Below are 17,148 nucleotides of genomic sequence, written 5' to 3'. Positions count from 1 at the left end.
AAGCACTTGCTCAGCAGGAAGAAAACCCCACCTCACCGTGCCGGTCCCCAGTCCACTGGGCAGACTCAGCTCCTCTCGCCTTCCTGACCTTCGCTAACAACTTTTCTCCTGGCAGAAAATTACCCCCGTGCTCTTTTTCCTTGTGATTTCCTTTAACCTCAAATAGAGGCTGTAAGTGACCTCTGTCCTCCTGGTGCAGGTGGCACAGCCAGCACGGCTGCATGCGGGGGACCGGCGGAGCCCCGTGCGTTCACCCTGGGCCCGTTTGTGCTGCGGCTGTTTTGCTCCAGAAGTCAGACCTCCACGTGTGTGACGCTCTCCAGGCGAAGCAGATGTTTCCAAGTGGATGCTAAAAAGCCCATGACACAGATGAAATAGGCCATGAGAGCTGGAGCTCAAAGGGGCAGTTTGCTTTCACACCCTGATTTGCACGTTCAAGCACTTAATTTCTGCACAGAGCCTCTGGGCACACACAGCGGGAGGTTTACCCGAACACTCATAAAGCTTTGGGAGCCTAGAAAATGCCACCTCTTGGTGGCTCCCGAAATCACAAGTTTTAGCATAGAAAACTCCCGCTGCTCGTTCCCGCTGGTTTCCCACGGCCCGGTGCAGCGTGGCTGCGTCCCGCGGGCTCCTGATCCCCGCTGTCCCCGTGCCCCGCAGCTGGAGGTTACCTTCCCTGCCAGCTGCTGAGTCGCAGAGGATGCTTTTTGCCATTTAACTTTGGCTTTCAGCTGGGCGGTACGGATGTGGCAGGCGGTCAGGGCACCTCTGCTAGGTGCTGCTGATGACAGAGGACGTTTTGCTGAGCTTTCCTCCACAGCCGAGCCCCGTGCCTGGCTCCGTGCTCTTCCCGCAGGCTCTGCTGCAGTGCGCTCACCCAAATTAGCTCGGGACTAGAGCTGAAAAATTGCTTTTCCCAGTGCCTACGTGGCTCTGGGGCAGAAATCCCATCAAAGCCAGGGAAGAGGGACCAGGGATCACCCGTGATGTTTCCCCGTGGAGTGAGGTCTGTGCGGCGTGTCCCATGGTGGAGCTGGGAGCGCGGCGGTGCTGGCAGAGCACGCAGCCCTCCTCGTCCCCCGTGCAGGGCTGCAGCGCTGCTAATCCCCCGCAGAGGCTTTCCCAAACACTGTCCCTCCGCTGTAAACACAGCTGGGCAAGGAGAAGAGGGAACTTTATTTTCCATCCATTTGTGGTAGCGCTCACGCTTGCGGCTCCAAGCGCTCTGTGTGCTTACATACCACGCAAGTAATAATGGGGTTTTGTGCTGATATTGTGGCTTTTGTGCCCAAAGCTCCCCGCAGATCAGCCCTGAGGGCTGGGGACAGCCTCACCCGAGCAGGTGAATTCCAGTGGGGCAGGACAAAACCGTGGCCCCTGGCTCAGCAGTGATATGGGGGACACCGCCTGCCTGCTCAGCGCCCTCTGGGCGGCTCAGGACCCAGGGGACATTTCCCAGAGGACCAGGGAGGACCACTGCCTTGCAGCTTTGTATGCACCGAATGGGTGCTGCTTTGTGGGTGCTCCAGGCATGCAGCAGCTTCCTTGCTCCCGCACCCTTGGGTGCTCCTCGAGTGCTGCTCGGCTTCCTCCGGTGCTGCAGGCGGGGAGGAGCAGGGTGTTCTGCCCCACCACCCCTCGGCGATGCGGGCTGCCACGTGCATCACCTGGGGGAGAGCAAGGAGGGAGGTAAAGCAGAAAACGTGGCTGGGGGACTAAAAATAAGAATTAACTCTGAGCAGGAGATGTAAAATGGGCCAAAAAAAAAATCCTGAAAAGCCATCAGGCAAAACAAGGGAGCAGCCGAGCAGCGCCTTTGCAAGCAAAAAAAAAAGGGGGGGGGGGGAGTGAGGGCTGAATACTTTAAAACCGAAGAACAAGGCAGTTCTTTTGGGGCTAACCCCCCATAAAGCCGCATCCCCGCACCGGCTGAGCGCCGCAGCCAGGGCAGGACGTGTCCTCTCGCTTTCTGTCCCCGCAGCCGGCGCCGGCCCGGTGCAGCCCCGCCTGGGGGGAACGGAGCCGGGGCGGAGCGGGGCGGGGAGCCCCCGGGGGCCCCCCCGGGTCCCCCCCCGGTGCTCGGCGCTGCGCGGGGCGGGGCGGGGCGGGGCACGGCCGCGGGAGGCAGCGGAGGCAGCGGCGGCAGCGGCGGCGGCATGGAGCAGGGGCTGCGGGTCTTCGAGGGGCCCAAGGTGAGGCGGCTGCGGTGCTGTCGGGCTGGGAGCCCTGCTCCGGGTCCGTGCCTCGTGCCCCGGGCTGGGAGCCGTGCTCCGGGTCCGTGCGGCTGTGCCCCGGGTCCTTGCCCCGTGCACCGGGCTGGGAGCCGGCCGTGCACCGTGCACGGGCTCTGAGCGGCCGTCGTGCAGCCGGCTGGGAGCCGGGGCGAGCACCGGGGCCGTGCCGTGCCGTGCCGTGCCGTGCCGTGCCACCCGCCTGTGCCGGCCGGGGTCTGTGCACCCCGGGGCGGGCGAGGCGCTGGGACCCCCGCTGGGCATGGTCTCCTGGGGGGGAGGCGAGTCCCTGCGGGGGCCGGCAGCCCCACCGCTTTTAAGGTTTTTTTTTTTTCTTCTTCTTTCTCTTCAGTCCCTTAAGCGCTCAGTTCTGTTACTCTTGAGATACCATCTCGGTGGTTGCTGTCACAGGGTGCTCCGCCGTTCCGGTCTCACTGTTTGCTGTATAAATATCCCCCGAATAGGATCATCTAGTAACGTGCTTCTTAATCGGGTTATAAAAGAGGTGAGAGGGAAGAAGATGAGACAGGTGTGTTCAGCAAGAGCCACCTACCTGGTGGCAGAGCACTGCCTTTTCCTCGGGAAACCTCTGCTCTTGGGTTGTGGTCTTGGGTAAGCTGGCACACGGGGAAGGGGTTTTCTTCTTTGGGTGTCTTTGGGCTCCGTGGGTTGTGGGCAGGGGCAGAGGAGACAGAGAAAGCAGCGTGGGGTCTCCCAGCAGCTCTGGGAGAACGTGAGAGGCAGCAAGTGTGTGTGGTTTCCTGGGGAAGAAGATTGCCTCTGAAAACCTCAGAGCGTGGTTTTGAGTGTGTGTTTTTTATTTTCTACTGTTTGCATCCCCCACCACTCCCAAACCAGTTATCTCTCCGTTTGAGCTTGCAGCAGAGCAGCGCGGCGTACTTGGAAAAGCCTCCGTGCGCACGCCTGATGCACGCCGCAGTCGGTTGCTGCCCGAGGTTTCCCTCCCAGGGGAGGCGACCCGTGCACCAGCAGGCAAACCTTGATACCGAAATTCAGGGGGCACTGGTATCTGCGGGTGGTTAAAGCCTTTCTAAGGCCACTTCAGTTTTAGGAGACGTTGGCATTTCATCAGCTCCGCTGAGAACGAAAGCTGTTGGTTTACCCCAGCGGTTTTACATTTTTGTCCGAAAGAAGCAAGTTAAGTTCTCCTTTCAGTCGTGTTTCTTCCTGGTTTTTCTGTGTGGGATAGTAGGATGCAGAAGAGGGAGACCTGGGGAAACCACACCGTGTTTGTGCGCTAAGGTCAAACTTGTGCTGTCTGCTTGCCGGCGATTACGAGCCCGGATTTCATGAGTCAGGCAGTCCCTTTCAGTCCTGCGAACCTGCTAAGTCAGGACTGGGAAAAAAAACGAGATCTGAAGTCAGTTAATGAGCCCTGATCACCCCTATTCATCCCCCGGGACCCTCTGCCATTGGGAACGGCCAGTTTTGTGCGTTAGGGACGTTTCTGGTAACCGGGCGAGGGGCCGGGGCTGCCGCCTGCTTTTCGGGAACGCGCTGACTCCCAGCTGCTGCGGCGGGCGGGCAGGGAGCTGCTGGGGCTGCCACGGTGTGACTTTGACCCCTGCTTATCGTAGGCCATAAAAAAGCAGAAAAGACTGAGGACACCAACCATCAGCCTCTTCCCTCTGAGGCCGGGCTCTCCAAACCCCGAGCAGAGCCCGTGTCCGTGCGGGGGGCTGGGGACACGTGGCGCTCATCCTGCAGGTCACCCTGTGCCACTTCTGTGGGTCACCTGCGGGCTTTTCTTTCAGCTTGCCACCAAAACGGGGAGCCTGACACAGCTGAAATCCCAGCCCTAAAAGCCTTGTGGGGGGCAGGAGTGGGGGCTCCTGGCATATGGCCCCCACCCCATTACAGGCACTGCAGCCCTGCTGCTGGCTGCTCCCAAAATAAGCTCAGGTTGCTTTGGGCAGGCGGTTGGGCAAGCTGCTGCGGGGCTCACAGTGGGCATTGGGGTGTTTTGGGGACCCCCATCCAAAGTAAGACAGTTGTATCCAGTGTGTCCGTCCTGCCTGGGGGCTGGGAGAGGTGTCCCTGAGCTCGCTGTAGATGTCGGTGTCCCTGTCAATGGCCAGGAGAGCTCCAGGTGACCCAATCCAGGAGTCACTGAAGGTGCCAGCACTGCTCTAGCGTCCTGTCCTCCCGCTGTGTAAGACAGAGCTGCCCAGCTGTGCTGAGCAGATAGTACAGGTCTTTTGTCTTGGGTGCAAAGCTTAAAATAATAATAATAAATTGTTGGTAATTGCAGAGAGATACGACCGGTCTCCCAGCACTCCCTGGCTGGGCACCCCTTGCCTTCACACTGCTTTTCCCTCGCACGAGGTCTCAGCTGGCTGCCCCGAGGAGGATGAAGTTTATTTCGGCACAGCCAGCTCGGTGCTGTCTGAGCCATGGTGCTGGCAGCACACTGGGGACCCCCGGCAGCATCGGGCTCTGCCGTGCTTTGAGCACTGCTGTGGGTGCTCGTGCTCCAGTATGCAGCGCAGGCACATTCCCTGATAACCCCATCAGTGATGGCATTAATTGAGGCCGGTTGGTGCCGCTCGAAGGGCAAGGACTCAGTTTTATTGCTCCGAAGGCTTGCCTTCTCCCAGCCCCGCACGGCTCAGGCAGGGACACGGCGCTGCTGTCCCTGGGGGATGCCCCAGAGCCCCCTTCTCTTGTCAGCATCCCATGGCCCAGCAGCACCAGGAGCTCTGTGCAGGGAGGCTGAGTCGCTGGTGCCATGAGGGGAGGCACCAAACGCCGTTCAGCATCCTCCTGGCCAGCCACCAAAGCCACAACACACCGTGTGAATGCTTCCCTAGAAAGCACAAACATCTCTTGCACGGAGCAGCAGGTCGCCTGGGTCTTGCAGTCCGACCTGTTTCTCTTTTAAAGACTCAAACCCCCAGGTTTGTCTGCCAGTAGGCATTTAGGGGTTTCATCAGGTTTGGGAATAATACCGTGTCTCTTCTGCCTTACATCCCTCCTGGTCCAGCCTCACCGGTTGCTTCCAAAATGAGGGTTTACAGCAAGGTTATGAAGTTCACAGCTTAGCTCCTGGGAGTGTATCTCCCAGGAAAAAAAAATCTATATTTGGGGAAAAAAATAATCTATATTTGGGGAACACAGTTCATTCTTTTTGCAGGGGTTAGCATTCATCTTATCTCTTGTGGAATTTTGATCTCTGTTACTGTTATTCTGCCTTGTGTCTTGACCGGTTAGAGCTGTAATCACTCAGTTATTGAAATCAATAAAGCAAACCTCAGATTATCACCTCTTAATGTGCTGATAAATAATCCTTGCCAAAGTCACTGCTAGGGTTTTAAAATGATGAAACTTCAGGAGCTGCCTGGTTTATCAATGAACATCTGCTAGAAGTGGTCAAAATAAAAAGGCGAAGGTTTTACCCCGGCATTAGGGCTCTTCAGCTTGTGCCCCAACCAGCTGACTCTGGTCATTGTATCAAAACAAAATTAAAGTAAAAAGAACAAACACCTGGTTTGCAAACTCCCTCGAGTGCCCCGGGCTGGATGGTGCTTTTCATGCCACGTAGCAGGCAAGCTGAGCAGCGAACTGATCTGTCACAGTCCGCTGAGCAAACTGTAGAATAAGAGAGAAGTGCTGGCGGGTTGGCTGTAGCTGGAAATGCTTTGAATGTTTACTTAATTTTTTTTCCTCCTCATTTTACTAAATTGAAAATAATCCGACTTGGAACGTGTTTGTTTGCAGTACCATATTCTGTGTTTGAGTTTATTTTGAAGGTTATTAGGCTGAAAATAAAACATGACAGTGTTTTCAGAAGAGAGAGGTCAAGCCAGAACTCTTAAAGCTTCGCTTTGTTTTGCTTAAAGCCACAACATCTTGCTGATAACTGCCGTAGCGTGCCGGGCACTGGGGCTGATCTAAAACTGCTTATTTTTTGCATAGAAACGGCAAGTGCTGTCTGCTGCGACAGCCTTGCTGGGAGTGCTGTGTGCTGAGAGCACACACGTTTGGGCATTTCGTGTCCTTTGACCTCATTGCTTGGGCTTTGCACCGCTCTTTAGCAGAACTGGGGGGATTTTATTGACTTGCTCAGGTCCTGGACCAAACGTGGAGACCCCCATTAATGCGTGTGCCTCAGATAAACCAGAGGGCTCGAGGTGAGATCCCTGTGTGTGGGTCTCCCAGCTCCGCCTGGCCTCTGCTCAGGCAGCATCTCCTGGAGCCACGGCTCAGTGAAACCTCTTTCATCTTTATCAGGGCACTGGGCTTAAAGCAAGGTCGTGTCACCCACTTCCATCTGCAAAAGTCTTAGGTTTTGTTTGCCCAGAGCAAACACAGAAGAAGAGAGCTGCAGCAGAGCTCCGCAGCCTCCTGCGGATCTGGGGCCTGCGGAGCTCGCGCAGGAGGCAGCTGAGGGGAGCTGAGCCCTCGCGTTCGCCCTTGTGGGCTTGCTTTTAATTCTTTGCCTAAATGTCCCAGGAATCTAAATAGCCAATAGCTGCAGGAAATGACCCCTGGGATCAACCCCACAAAGTTTTAGGTTGAGTCCAAGGCTCTTAGCGGTTTGCTCAGGTACCTCCAGGCCCCAAGAAATGCACGATCGCGGAGCAGGAGCCCGCTGGTGTCAGAGAGCAGCCTTGCTGCTTCACGAGCATCTCGCCTGCAGCAGCAGGAGGTGGCTTGCATGGTGAAGGACGCCACTAAATTTGCTGTCCCATTGTTGGAAGTGTCACATTGGGATGTTCTTGTAGGGAACATTCGAGAGACGTTTGGGGTATGCAGACCCCGGTGGGTTCAGCTTGCTGGGTTTTCTTATCAGTGCGAGCGTGTCTCAAGCCTGTAACTCCACCAGGAGGTCACAAGGGCTGTTGAAAACCTCAAGGAATGGAGCTCGCATGGTTTTGAAATTGGAATCGGAGCTCAAGAGTGGAAAACGTGCCAGGCATCCACATCTGGCAGCGCGGATCGTGTCCACAGCCTGTTATTTTATCTGCTGCTTCTCGGGACATTTAGTCCTCGTAAGCAGAATTGCACAACTCCGGGCAGGGGGAAAGATCAAGCTTTGCCCTTTAAAAATCTTCATCTCTCTAGGTTCAGATCGTGTCTTAAGGGTAGGAGAAGTGACAGCAATATCTTTTTACAGCCTGCCACGTCTGTGGGCGTATTCCTGGCCCCTGGGCTGGCTGGCTGCAGCAGCACAGGGTCGGTGGCTCGCGCTGCCCCGAGCCTGGTGCCTGCACTTTGCATCCCGGTGTTTGCTGCACCGTTGCGTGCACCATCTCAGCAGTAGCTTCACGGCCATCCCACGCATATTGCAAATCCGAGTGCTGCTGCACACCAGCAGCCTTGGCCTTTTGCAGCAGCCCTGGTTGTTGAAAACCCTGACCGTGAGCTGGGCACCAAGCACACCTGGCTTGCACGGGGCGTTATGGGACTAGAGAAAATGTCCCTGAGCCACCTCTTACAAACCTGTTTCCTGGGTGGTAATGGCCCCAGTCGTGTCCCATGCAATGTGGCAGTCTGTCTCTGGGCATCTTAGTACTCAGATGCCTCAACTCATCCACATCTGAAAGACCTGGAATGAGCAAAGCCAGTCCTGCAGCCATTCCTTCCCAGTAACTGCTTTGTGCTTCAGATTGTCCTTCCTTTAATATATATATAATATATATAGTAGGCTATTCTATTGCTTAAAAGCAGGCAGGTCTGGAAATAAGAAGATCTAGCTGTAATGTTTTACAGCTAAGATTTTCCTTCCCAGCTCAACTTCCAAATTACATTTGTCATGTATTTGTCATGTCCCTCCGAAGTCACAGCTGCCTAATGGAAAAAGCTGGCTCTTTTCTGTGGCTCCTCTTCCAAAACGCATTGTTTAAGCAATAATAAGGAAACGGGATTTCAACGTGACCTGAATTACTGTCCCATTTTAACTTAACCATTTTATTTTGAAAGAAGCTCGTGAGCACTGTGGGGCAGCTCTTGTCCTTTTGTTTACAGCACCTTGTACCTTGGGACTCTGTGTGTAGCATTAGAAATCCTGCAGGCTGTGATAATGCCAGGTAATTACCAATAATGCCAGGTAATTACCAATAAACCTGGAGTAGATTCGTGGAAGTGAAGCCTGACTTCTTGTGTAATGATGCTCTTATCAAGTTAATTGATGCTTGTTTGAGGGTTGGTTTTGCTGTTGGTTTTTTTTTTTTTAATTTGTTTTTGTTTTTTAATCTTCCCAAACTCCAAGCCATGCAAGCTAAGTATGGGTAGGACAGTTCCCGAAGCAGTGTGCAGATTACTAAAGACACGATAAATTTGCAAGATCTATTAAATCTGTGACCTGCAGTAGGAATAAGAAAATAATTGGGCAATACTTAGATATTAAAAAATAATCATTTTTTTAAATGGTTTTGCACTTCCTTTTCATGACTTTGCCCTCTGTTAGCTGCATTTATACCTGCGTTAGCACCACCCGCCTACCTGTAAGCTTTTGCTGCATCACTGATTTCTCTTTATTTTACTGCAGGTAGAACTTCACATCCACCTGGATGGAGCCATTAGACCAGAAACAATCCTATACTTTGGCAAGTGAGTATCTGGGGGAAGAAAGCTGTGAGTAGTGGGTTAGCTGTGGGTAGTTGGTTAGCTTTGGCTGAGTAACTGGGGCGAGGACCTGGCTCCGTGGCTGGAGGCAGAATAAACTTAGGATTTCCTCCGGTGAGATTTTTGAAAAAGTGAAGGGACAGCAGTAGCAGATACGTGCAGATCAAGGATGTGTCAAGCTTAGAGATTTCAGGAAACAGCTGTTAAGCACAGCTCTGGTAATTTAGGGAAGAAGTCGATTTGGGGAGGGTGGGAAGTGGTTCTGGCATCCTGTGAGCCCAGCGGGCTCCTGGGCAAAGTGATCCTGGGGGAGCTATTCTTTCTAAAGCTGCTTTTTTTTTGTTGGGAATGGCCACAGATCCATCAATTGGATGCAGAGGCCAGGGCAAAGACATCCCCCTTGCTCGCTGTGGCGTCAGGTTCAAGCTGCGGGGCTGTGGTGCGGGGATGAAAGTCCCTGTGGGCAAACAAGTGGGGTCCCCGCTGCCCATGCTGTGCCTGGCAGGGCAGCAGGAGCCTGGAGGCCCAGGAGACAGCACCTGGCCGAGGATCCCCTGCTCCTTGCTTGCTTAGGGCAGGAACTTCGGTTCCCCGGGAGCATGCTGAGCTCCCTCCTATTTTTAAGCAGCCCCGGCGCTGCCAGCCCTCGGTGCTCAGCTGGGGTGGAGCGAGGCTGTGCTATTTGCAGGCTCTAAAACAAGTGTGTACACAAACCCCAAAGCCAAGGGGCAGTGCAGGACACTGCCTTACAACCTCACCCTGGACATACAAAGCTGTTTGTGGTCTATTTTTAAAGGCAAAGAGCTGGGAATCAATTTACCAGGTGGTGGCTGGACGCGTACAGGTAGCACAAAGCTGCTGGGGTGCACGAGCCCCCGGGGGCAGCCCTGAACTCTGCGGTTCTTGGGGGTTTGGGCTCCACAGCAGCTCCAAAGCCATGGTGGCCACATCCACCACCCCGCTCCAACAGAGAGCCAGCCTCAGCATCCTCGTGCTGAGGGTCATCCCGAAGCACCATTGCCGCTGGTGATGCTTTGGGGGTGCGTGGAGGGGGGCAGGAGAGCAGCTTGGCTGCGGGGCTCCGTGTTTGGTGTCCCCCGGGCGGGCAGAGGAAGAGCTGAGAGCTCCCGGAGCAGACAGCGACGTGTCACTGCCGTGGAAAGGGCAAGGCGGGGGGGAAAGCTGATGCCTTGGCAGCGTTGAGCGGCCCCCACTGAGTGCCAGCAACTTAATCCGGACAGATTGCCTTTGAACGCTGCGCCCGGGGCTGCTTTCCTTTCTGCCCGAATGGGGAAAGGAGCAGCGCTCGCTCAGCCCAGGACTGGCGGCGTTCGGGTCGCTTTCCTGCGGATTGCTTCGCGGGACAGCTGCTGGCAGCGGGTCGCTGGACTTGTCACCGGGGTTTGGTCTCCGTCAGCAGGGAGACATCCATCAGCCGGCCGTAACTCATCGCGGCAGCGCCGGGAAGGAAGGAAAGAGGGTTAGAACCAAATGTCTGGTTGTTATTCCCGATTTTAGGCTGGCGTCCGCGGGCAGGTGATGGTGCGTGGGGATGATGAAGAGTTTGGGTGGGCTTTGGCACCCGCAGCCCCCCGTGGGAGCTGCTGCTGAGACCCCCCTGTGCCGCTGCTGGGGCCGGGCTCCCCTGCAGCAAAGCCGGGTGGTCCTGAGCCCACGCACTTCCCTGTCATTTCTCAGGCCCTTGAGCTTCCATAAGTAGAAATTAACTTTTCTAAGGAATTTTGGCAATTCGAGAAGGGGGAGATGCCAAGAAATAATGCAGAGCCCCTCCCGAGGAGCTCTGTCTTAAGCTTGAAATGTGCTCTGGCCCTGCTCCCGCTGGGTCACCCCGGGCTTCCATCTCGATCTGCTTGTGTTTTGCTGGTGTCTCGGATCGCCGTGCTTCCCGCGGAGATCCGGGGCCATGTCTGCGAGGAGCTTTTGGAAGGACAGCTTGTGCCATATCTTTTCTGTGAAGAAACGGAGGCCGATGCTGCCAGCTAAGGCCGTGCTTAGAGACCTCTTAAAAACACGATAGCCTTCCCCATTGGTAAAATGTGACTTGTTTTCCAGGAAAAGAGGGATTCCTCTCCCCGGCGACACTGTTGATGACCTCTTGAAGCACATCAGCTACAACACGCCGCTGTCGCTTACCGAGTTTCTAGAGAAATTTGATCACTACATGCCTGCCATCGCGTAAGTACCCCCTGCCTGCTTGTCTGCGCTCGGTGGCGTCCCTGCGGGTCCCCTCCCGGTGCCGGGGGGTGACGGGTCCCGTCGCTGTCCCTGCAGGGGGGACCGCGAGGCGGTGCGGAGGATCGCGTACGAGCTGGTGGAGACAAAAGCGAAGGAAGGCGTCGTCTACGTGGAGGTCCGCTACAGCCCTCACCTCCTGGCCAACTGCTCCGTCAGCCCCATCCCCTGGGGACAAGCCGAGTGAGTGACCCCCCCCAAGCATCCCCTCCGTCCCGTCCCAGGGGGGCAGGGGGGCAGCAGGGCAGGGCCGTGCCAATGGGTGGGCTCGGCTCCGCTTGGCCACCCCGTCATCCTTTCTCCTGAAAAGCTGCAGGCAAAGTGTCGCAACGCGGTCAGACGTGAAGACTAATAATTTTTTTTTTCCCTCTCACAACCTGCCACAGCGCGTTAATTAGTAAGGTTTCATCACGGCCTTTAACTTAATTGCCCTGTACCTGTATATGCTCCTGCCCGAGCTCCCCGGCCAGCACCCAGGAGCTGGGACCCGCGTGGGTGAGCCGGCACCTCTGGGTACCCGGGGCTGCTCGCTCCGCCGGTGCAGCCAGCTCTGGCACTTTTCCCTCTCCCTGCCCTGTCCGTAGCATTTTTCCTCTTGTAATACCTCTGTGTGCTGTCGTGTTTTGATGTGCCTTGCTGCAGGCACTTAATTCAGCATGTGCGAGGCAGCTGCGCTTGAGCTTTTGGCTGAAGCCATTCCCCTTGCGAGGGAAAGCGGGGCTTGGACGGGGGAAGCAGGGCTTGGACAGGGGTTGCCTGCCTGCAAAGCAGAAGTTTGAGCCAGCGGGCAGTGTTGCAAGGGGCTGGCAATGTGCTCCCTTGTTTAAATGTCACCCCCGCGCTGCTGCATGCTGCTAATTAAATCAGTGCTGGGCTCGGTGGCCCCTTGCAGGACGTGTCGTGGTAGCTTTGGGTGTGCTGTGCTCGCCACGCTGCAGGGAGCTGTGCATCCTAATGAGTTGCCCTGGCAAACGAGAGGCTCTTGGGCTCGGCTCCTCGGGGCGTTTGCTTGGACAGGCAGTGACCGAAGTCTCGCCTTGCCTCTGGGTAGCTCGCTGGCCAAAACTTGGCCCAGGTGCTCTGCAGCACAGCCAGGTAGGAGGGAGCCCTTTGGGTGCAGAGCTCTTTGGGCAGCTACTGCTGCAGAAGTGCCCAAGCAGCAGTGGCATCTAATTCCCTGAGGCTTTTCTAAATCGTCCTAGACACGTCCGCGTGGCGTGGGTGCAAAATGTGCTTGTTTGCTGGGGGTGATCCAGCTGGGTTCCCGGGGATGTTACCGCCAGCGGGGCCCGGGCTTTGTGGGGTCTCCGACTTCTCGTCCCTGCAGCTCCTGCCCGCCCGCCCAGGCGGTGCCCAGCCTCTCACTACCACCTCTTCTGCCCCACAGGGGAGACCTCACTCCGGATGAAGTTGTTCACCTCGTAAATCAGGGACTGCAGGATGGAGAAAGGGATTTCCACATCAAAGCCAGGTCTATTCTATGCTGCATGCGCCATATGCCAAGTAATGTATTGCAGCTCCCCTGCTGCTCTGCTCCCCTTCCCTGACGCGCGGCTGGGGGGGGATGTCCCCTGGGTTCAGGTCCCTGCGGAAATGTGGGGAAAGCACCGGCCCCGTGGCCCTGTGTGTGATGTGGGACCGCATGGTGCCGAGCACGGGCTGTTCTTTCTCGGTCAGGGTCCTCTGCTCCCTCACCCTTTGTAAAGGGTCTGCTGGAAGTGAAAGCGGGGCTGTAGGTGCAGCCAGCGTCAGGAGAGCTAGCTGGAGGCCTTGCTAAAGGGACACAGGACTCTTTTTTGCCTCTCCTGTGGGAGCTGGGATTTCTGCTCCTACCTCGCTCCGTGCCCGGGGCTCGGAGCTCTCCTTGGGCTGGCTGAAGCCACTGCCAAAGCCAGCGGCCACATTGCTTTGGGAAGAAGTGGTCCCAGAGGAGGGCCAGGCTGATGTCCCACAGCTCTGGAGGCAGAAATTAAACTTTCCAGCTCACCATCACGCCGCTGCAGCGGCACGCTCCTTCGTTAGCCCCAGCGTGGGTTAGCCAGAGAATCCGCTGGCTGCTAGCTCACTGTTGGTTTAAGCCGGAAAAACAAGTAAAACATGTTTAAGTCACAAATATAAAGTGTTTTTCCCAAAACAAGCAGCTCTGAACTTCTTCAATAGCAGGTACTATGACACAGAATAGGAAAAAAATAATTCTCAGCATTTTGTTGGGCTGCTGAGCTCTGTGAGCATCTTCACCTGGAGAGAAGCAAAGCAGGAGTGAGTTGTCTGGCAGTAATTGTCTTACACTGAAACTTTGCTACAAATGCCTTCAGATCCTGATGAATTTTAGGCAGGTTTAATAGGGCAGAACGTTTTTCTAACAAACACACGGCTAATTTGTTGCTAGAAATGAAAATAAAAAAAAAAAAGAAAAAAAAATCCTGGAAACTGGAAGATTTGCGGGTGTCCAAGTAGAGATGGGGGGGGCGGGGAAAGACGACCAAACAATAATCTGAAATCCTGACCCTCGGGTTTCTGGCTTCTAGGAAGAAAACTTCTTTCTTTGTAGAAACTGGAAGCTGTGAGCCTGTGTCCCACGTGTCTGCGGGGGCAGCCGGCAGCACGTGCAGCGTGCGCTTGCACAGCGGCTGGAGTTCCTCCTGCAAACAGCTGAGTCTGCATTTTTGTGCGTGTGCTACCTGAAGAGGTGGCTCTGGGCACGAGCTCTTCCTGGGAAGCCACCCCGAAACTTAGGAAGTGTCAAGAGAGAGGCAGAAATACCAGCCAGAGCTAGCTACATCTCAGTTATCAATGAAATAATGGCTCGAACCTGGCGAGTTCGAAACTGGTGATAAAAGAAGTTGCAGTTGCACCCATTTTCTTGTGTGTTCATGTGACTTCAGGACTGTACGTGCACAGCAGGTGCCGGTTAATTATTAACTCTGCAGTTTATCTCTGTTTCTTGGCCTTTTTGCGAAGGGTAGGTGAAGTATCAGCTAATAGATGTGTTTGCTTTGTCAGAGATTATACTGCATCCTGATCAGAGATAACTCCTGAGTGGTTGTTGGCCGTTTGTTACTCTCTCCCACTGATGCCAAAAAGATAAAACCGTGTGTTAAAGGTCAGCCTTCCAGGAGGCTGTGCAGCTCCTTTTCACCAGAAGTAGCATCCGTCATCTTGTCCGGGGGAGCGGAGGATGCTGTGCAGCAGGGCAGGGTGATTGCTGCGCAGGGAACCTCTGGAGGTGCCTCCCAAACTATTCCATGACACCACGCCATGAAAGCACATTTTCTTCCGTGTTTAGAAAAAAAATCTCAAAGTGTGACTATACGAAAGCTTTCTCCTGAATCCTGCTGCTGTCTCTTCCAGGCTGGTCTCCGGAGGTGGTGGAGCTCTGCAAGAAGTATCGAAACGACTCCGTGGTGGCCATAGACCTGGCCGGGGACGAGTCGCTGAAGGTGGAGAATACCTCTGGCCATAAGGCGGCTTACGAGGTTTGTCAAATAAGCTTCTTAAAAGAAGCGCTAAGAAAGCACACGCTGAGTTATTCCTGGCTAGGCGACATGCAGCACTTTACCCAGACCACAAGCAGCTGGGAGAGCTTAAAAATTAACTTTAGCAATTAAAAATGTTTTGTTAAATAGAAAAGCTATTCCCATGTTTATATCTCAGTGATTAAAGGCAGACATCGCTGCCTAACCGCATCCTGAGAGCTGGAGCTCAGCGCACGGCGCCAGGCAGATCAAGCCAAAAAGCCCTGAGGCTGCTGAGCATCACGTCCCCTGCCCCAGCAGCTTTAAATCCCCCCACTTGGCTGCTGCTGGAGTAGGAAGAAGCCCCACAGATGGGAATTGCTGTGAGTCCATGCACAGAGGCCAGTGGGTGGAGGAAGGAGCGCCCCGAGCTTGCTGCCCTCTGGGGAGGGGACAGCCCAGTGCTTATTAAAAGAGCCTGAAGCAAGGCTGGGCTCCGGGTGCGAGGTGACCCAGCTTTCTGAGTGCTGCTGCTGCTGGTCTTACTGTCCTGACCCCTCGTGGGCCGGGAGCTCCGGGAGCCGAGCCCGCTGGCTGTGCCAGAGCTTTGGTGACCTTGCCCTCGCACCGAAGCGTTTCCTCCCTCGCCTTTCAGGAAGCCGAACGATGCGGCATTCATCGCACCGTCCACGCCGGGGAGGCCGGGCCGCCTGCCATGATCAAGGAGGTACGAGTTGCTCAGGGCACTGGGGTTGGGAAGCCCCAGGGGAATCCCGAGGGGTTTCTGTGTTCACGTGGCGGGCAGGGAGCCGGGCCGTGGCTCGGCTCAGAGGCTGTAGCTGCTCCCCCATGCTCTCCAGGCAGTGTATCTCCTGAAGACTGAGCGCATCGGCCACGGCTACCACGTCCTGGAGGACCCCGAGCTCTACAAGGAGCTGCTGAGAACCAAGATGCACTTTGAGGTGAGGACGCCCTGCGGTGGAAGCCGGGTGCCCCGAGCTCCGCGGCAGGAGCGGTGCTGGTGCCTGGCTGCTGGCCGGGCTGTGGGCCACACAGGGCGCACAGAAGCTCGCAGCAAGCGTGTGGCAGAGGAAACGGATCCTGTTCTGGCTGAGGATATGGTTTGGACAGCTTATTTGCTGATTTATGGACCTCAAGCCTGCAGAATTATCCCACAAAGCAGGCTGCGGTACCAGAGCGTGTCTGGGTGGAGGGTGGAAGCTGCCCGGGCCGTGAACAAAGCCCTGAACCTCCATCTGGTTTGCCTGCTCACCGCTATCTGTGTTCACAGTTGCAGTTCAGATCTGTGTGGCTAATGCTGTTTTTCGTGTTTGTTTTAACTCCCCCAACCAGGTCTGCCCCTGGTCCAGTTATCTGACCGGAGCATGTCTGCCGGACTTCAGGAAACACCCAGCCGTGCAGTAAGACACACGCGTAACGTTTAATCTCAAAGTCATTAACCCAAATCCTGGCTACTTATAGCTGCTTTATTGCTGTGTGAGGGAAAGGCAAACCACCTGGGACAGCGTGGTACGTCCCTGGGGTGCGGGTGGGTGAGAGCTGGGTGCCCGGACCCGCACGCAGCAGGCACCCCGCGCTCTGCTCCTTGCTGCTGGGAGGTTTTTGCTTTTACCACATCTCACCCTGCAAAGTGCATGAACACTGCCACGCACAGAGCTTCGCCCACCGTTTTTATATTCCCTTACAGATTTAGGAAGGATCGGGCTAACTATTCGATAAACACCGATGACCCCCTCATCTTCAATTCCAACATCGACACGGATTACAGCATAGTGAAGGACTACATGGGCTTCACTGAGGAGGATTTCAAGAGAGTGGTAAGCTGGCCTCAGCTGGTGCTCTGCAGGGGTCCTGGTGAAGCCCAGAGACATCTGCTTGTTTTCTTTATAAGCTGAAGAGTTTTAAGGGAAAATAAAATCCTGTTGGGGGTGCAGCGAGCAGGAGGAGCTGAGCGCGGCTTCGTGCAGCGGGGGCACTGGGGGTGGCAGCCCCCATGTGGCTGCTTTGGGCTGTGTGGAGAACAGGTTAGGGTGGAAATGATCTAGCAGAGTCTTCAGAACAGATCTAACTGTAGGAAGGAAGGTGCCTGTTGCTTTTTTTCCATGGATTTGGAATTGCAGGGAGGTTATTTCAAGGCCTGGCCCTGAAGCTAGTAAGATTCCGCATATACAAAAGAGCTTGCAGGTTTTGCACTTGTAAACTGAACTGAAAACAAAGCGACTGCTGGCTTGGTGCGCAGCCACTTATGTGTTTTCAATACATCCCAAAACCTGGCTTTACTTGTTAGTTTTCTGAATTACTCACCCAAGGCAAAAAGACAGGATAACTGTTGGGAGTTTGGCTTATCTGCATATCCAGGGAGCTTTCCTGGTTAGCATTCAGTCATGCTCATGACTGCCACCTCCGCGTCTGCAAAGACACTTGCTTGGAATTGGAAATGCGGGGTGCACTGAAGGGTGTGCTGTCCTGCCTGGAGCCCCTACTGCAGACCTGGCTCCCCGGGTGCAGGAGAACAAGGGCAGCTCTGAGCCTGGGGTCCCTGGATGCCAGCCGTCCTTTGCTGCCCTTGAAAAAGCCGTCCTGGCTCTGTGTAACAA

At 55.3% G+C, this 17,148-nt stretch overlaps 1 protein-coding gene across 3 annotated transcripts in view; it reads left to right on the top strand.

Annotated features, from left to right (window-relative positions):
* Positions 1–2,082: 2,082 nt before the first annotated feature.
* Positions 2,083–17,148, top strand: part of ADA (adenosine deaminase) — a 21,103-nt gene continuing 6,037 nt past the window's right edge. The window contains exons 1-10 of one of the 3 annotated variants that reach the window (XM_048072556.2): positions 2,083–2,195; positions 8,746–8,807; positions 10,896–11,018; positions 11,115–11,258; positions 12,463–12,578; positions 14,427–14,551; positions 15,186–15,257; positions 15,391–15,492; positions 15,884–15,951; positions 16,239–16,368. In XM_048072556.2, coding sequence (XP_047928513.2) covers positions 2,160–2,195; positions 8,746–8,807; positions 10,896–11,018; positions 11,115–11,258; positions 12,463–12,578; positions 14,427–14,551; positions 15,186–15,257; positions 15,391–15,492; positions 15,884–15,951; positions 16,239–16,368 — 978 coding nt within the window. In that variant the 5' untranslated portion in view covers positions 2,083–2,159. Of the gene's footprint in view, positions 2,196–8,265; positions 8,285–8,745; positions 8,808–10,094; positions 10,303–10,895; positions 11,019–11,114; positions 11,259–12,462; positions 12,579–14,426; positions 14,552–15,185; positions 15,258–15,390; positions 15,493–15,883; positions 15,952–16,238; positions 16,369–17,148 lie in introns of those variants that run through there. The other 2 variants (XM_048072557.2, XM_066978376.1) reach the window with 2 other exon arrangements.

The sequence above is a fragment of the Anser cygnoides genome, chromosome 16 (assembly GCF_040182565.1).
Source record: "Anser cygnoides isolate HZ-2024a breed goose chromosome 16, Taihu_goose_T2T_genome, whole genome shotgun sequence".
NCBI classification, from domain to species: Eukaryota; Metazoa; Chordata; class Aves; order Anseriformes; family Anatidae; genus Anser; species Anser cygnoides.
Note: the sequence above shows the minus strand (reverse complement) of the source record. Positions and strands in the feature narration are given on the sequence as shown.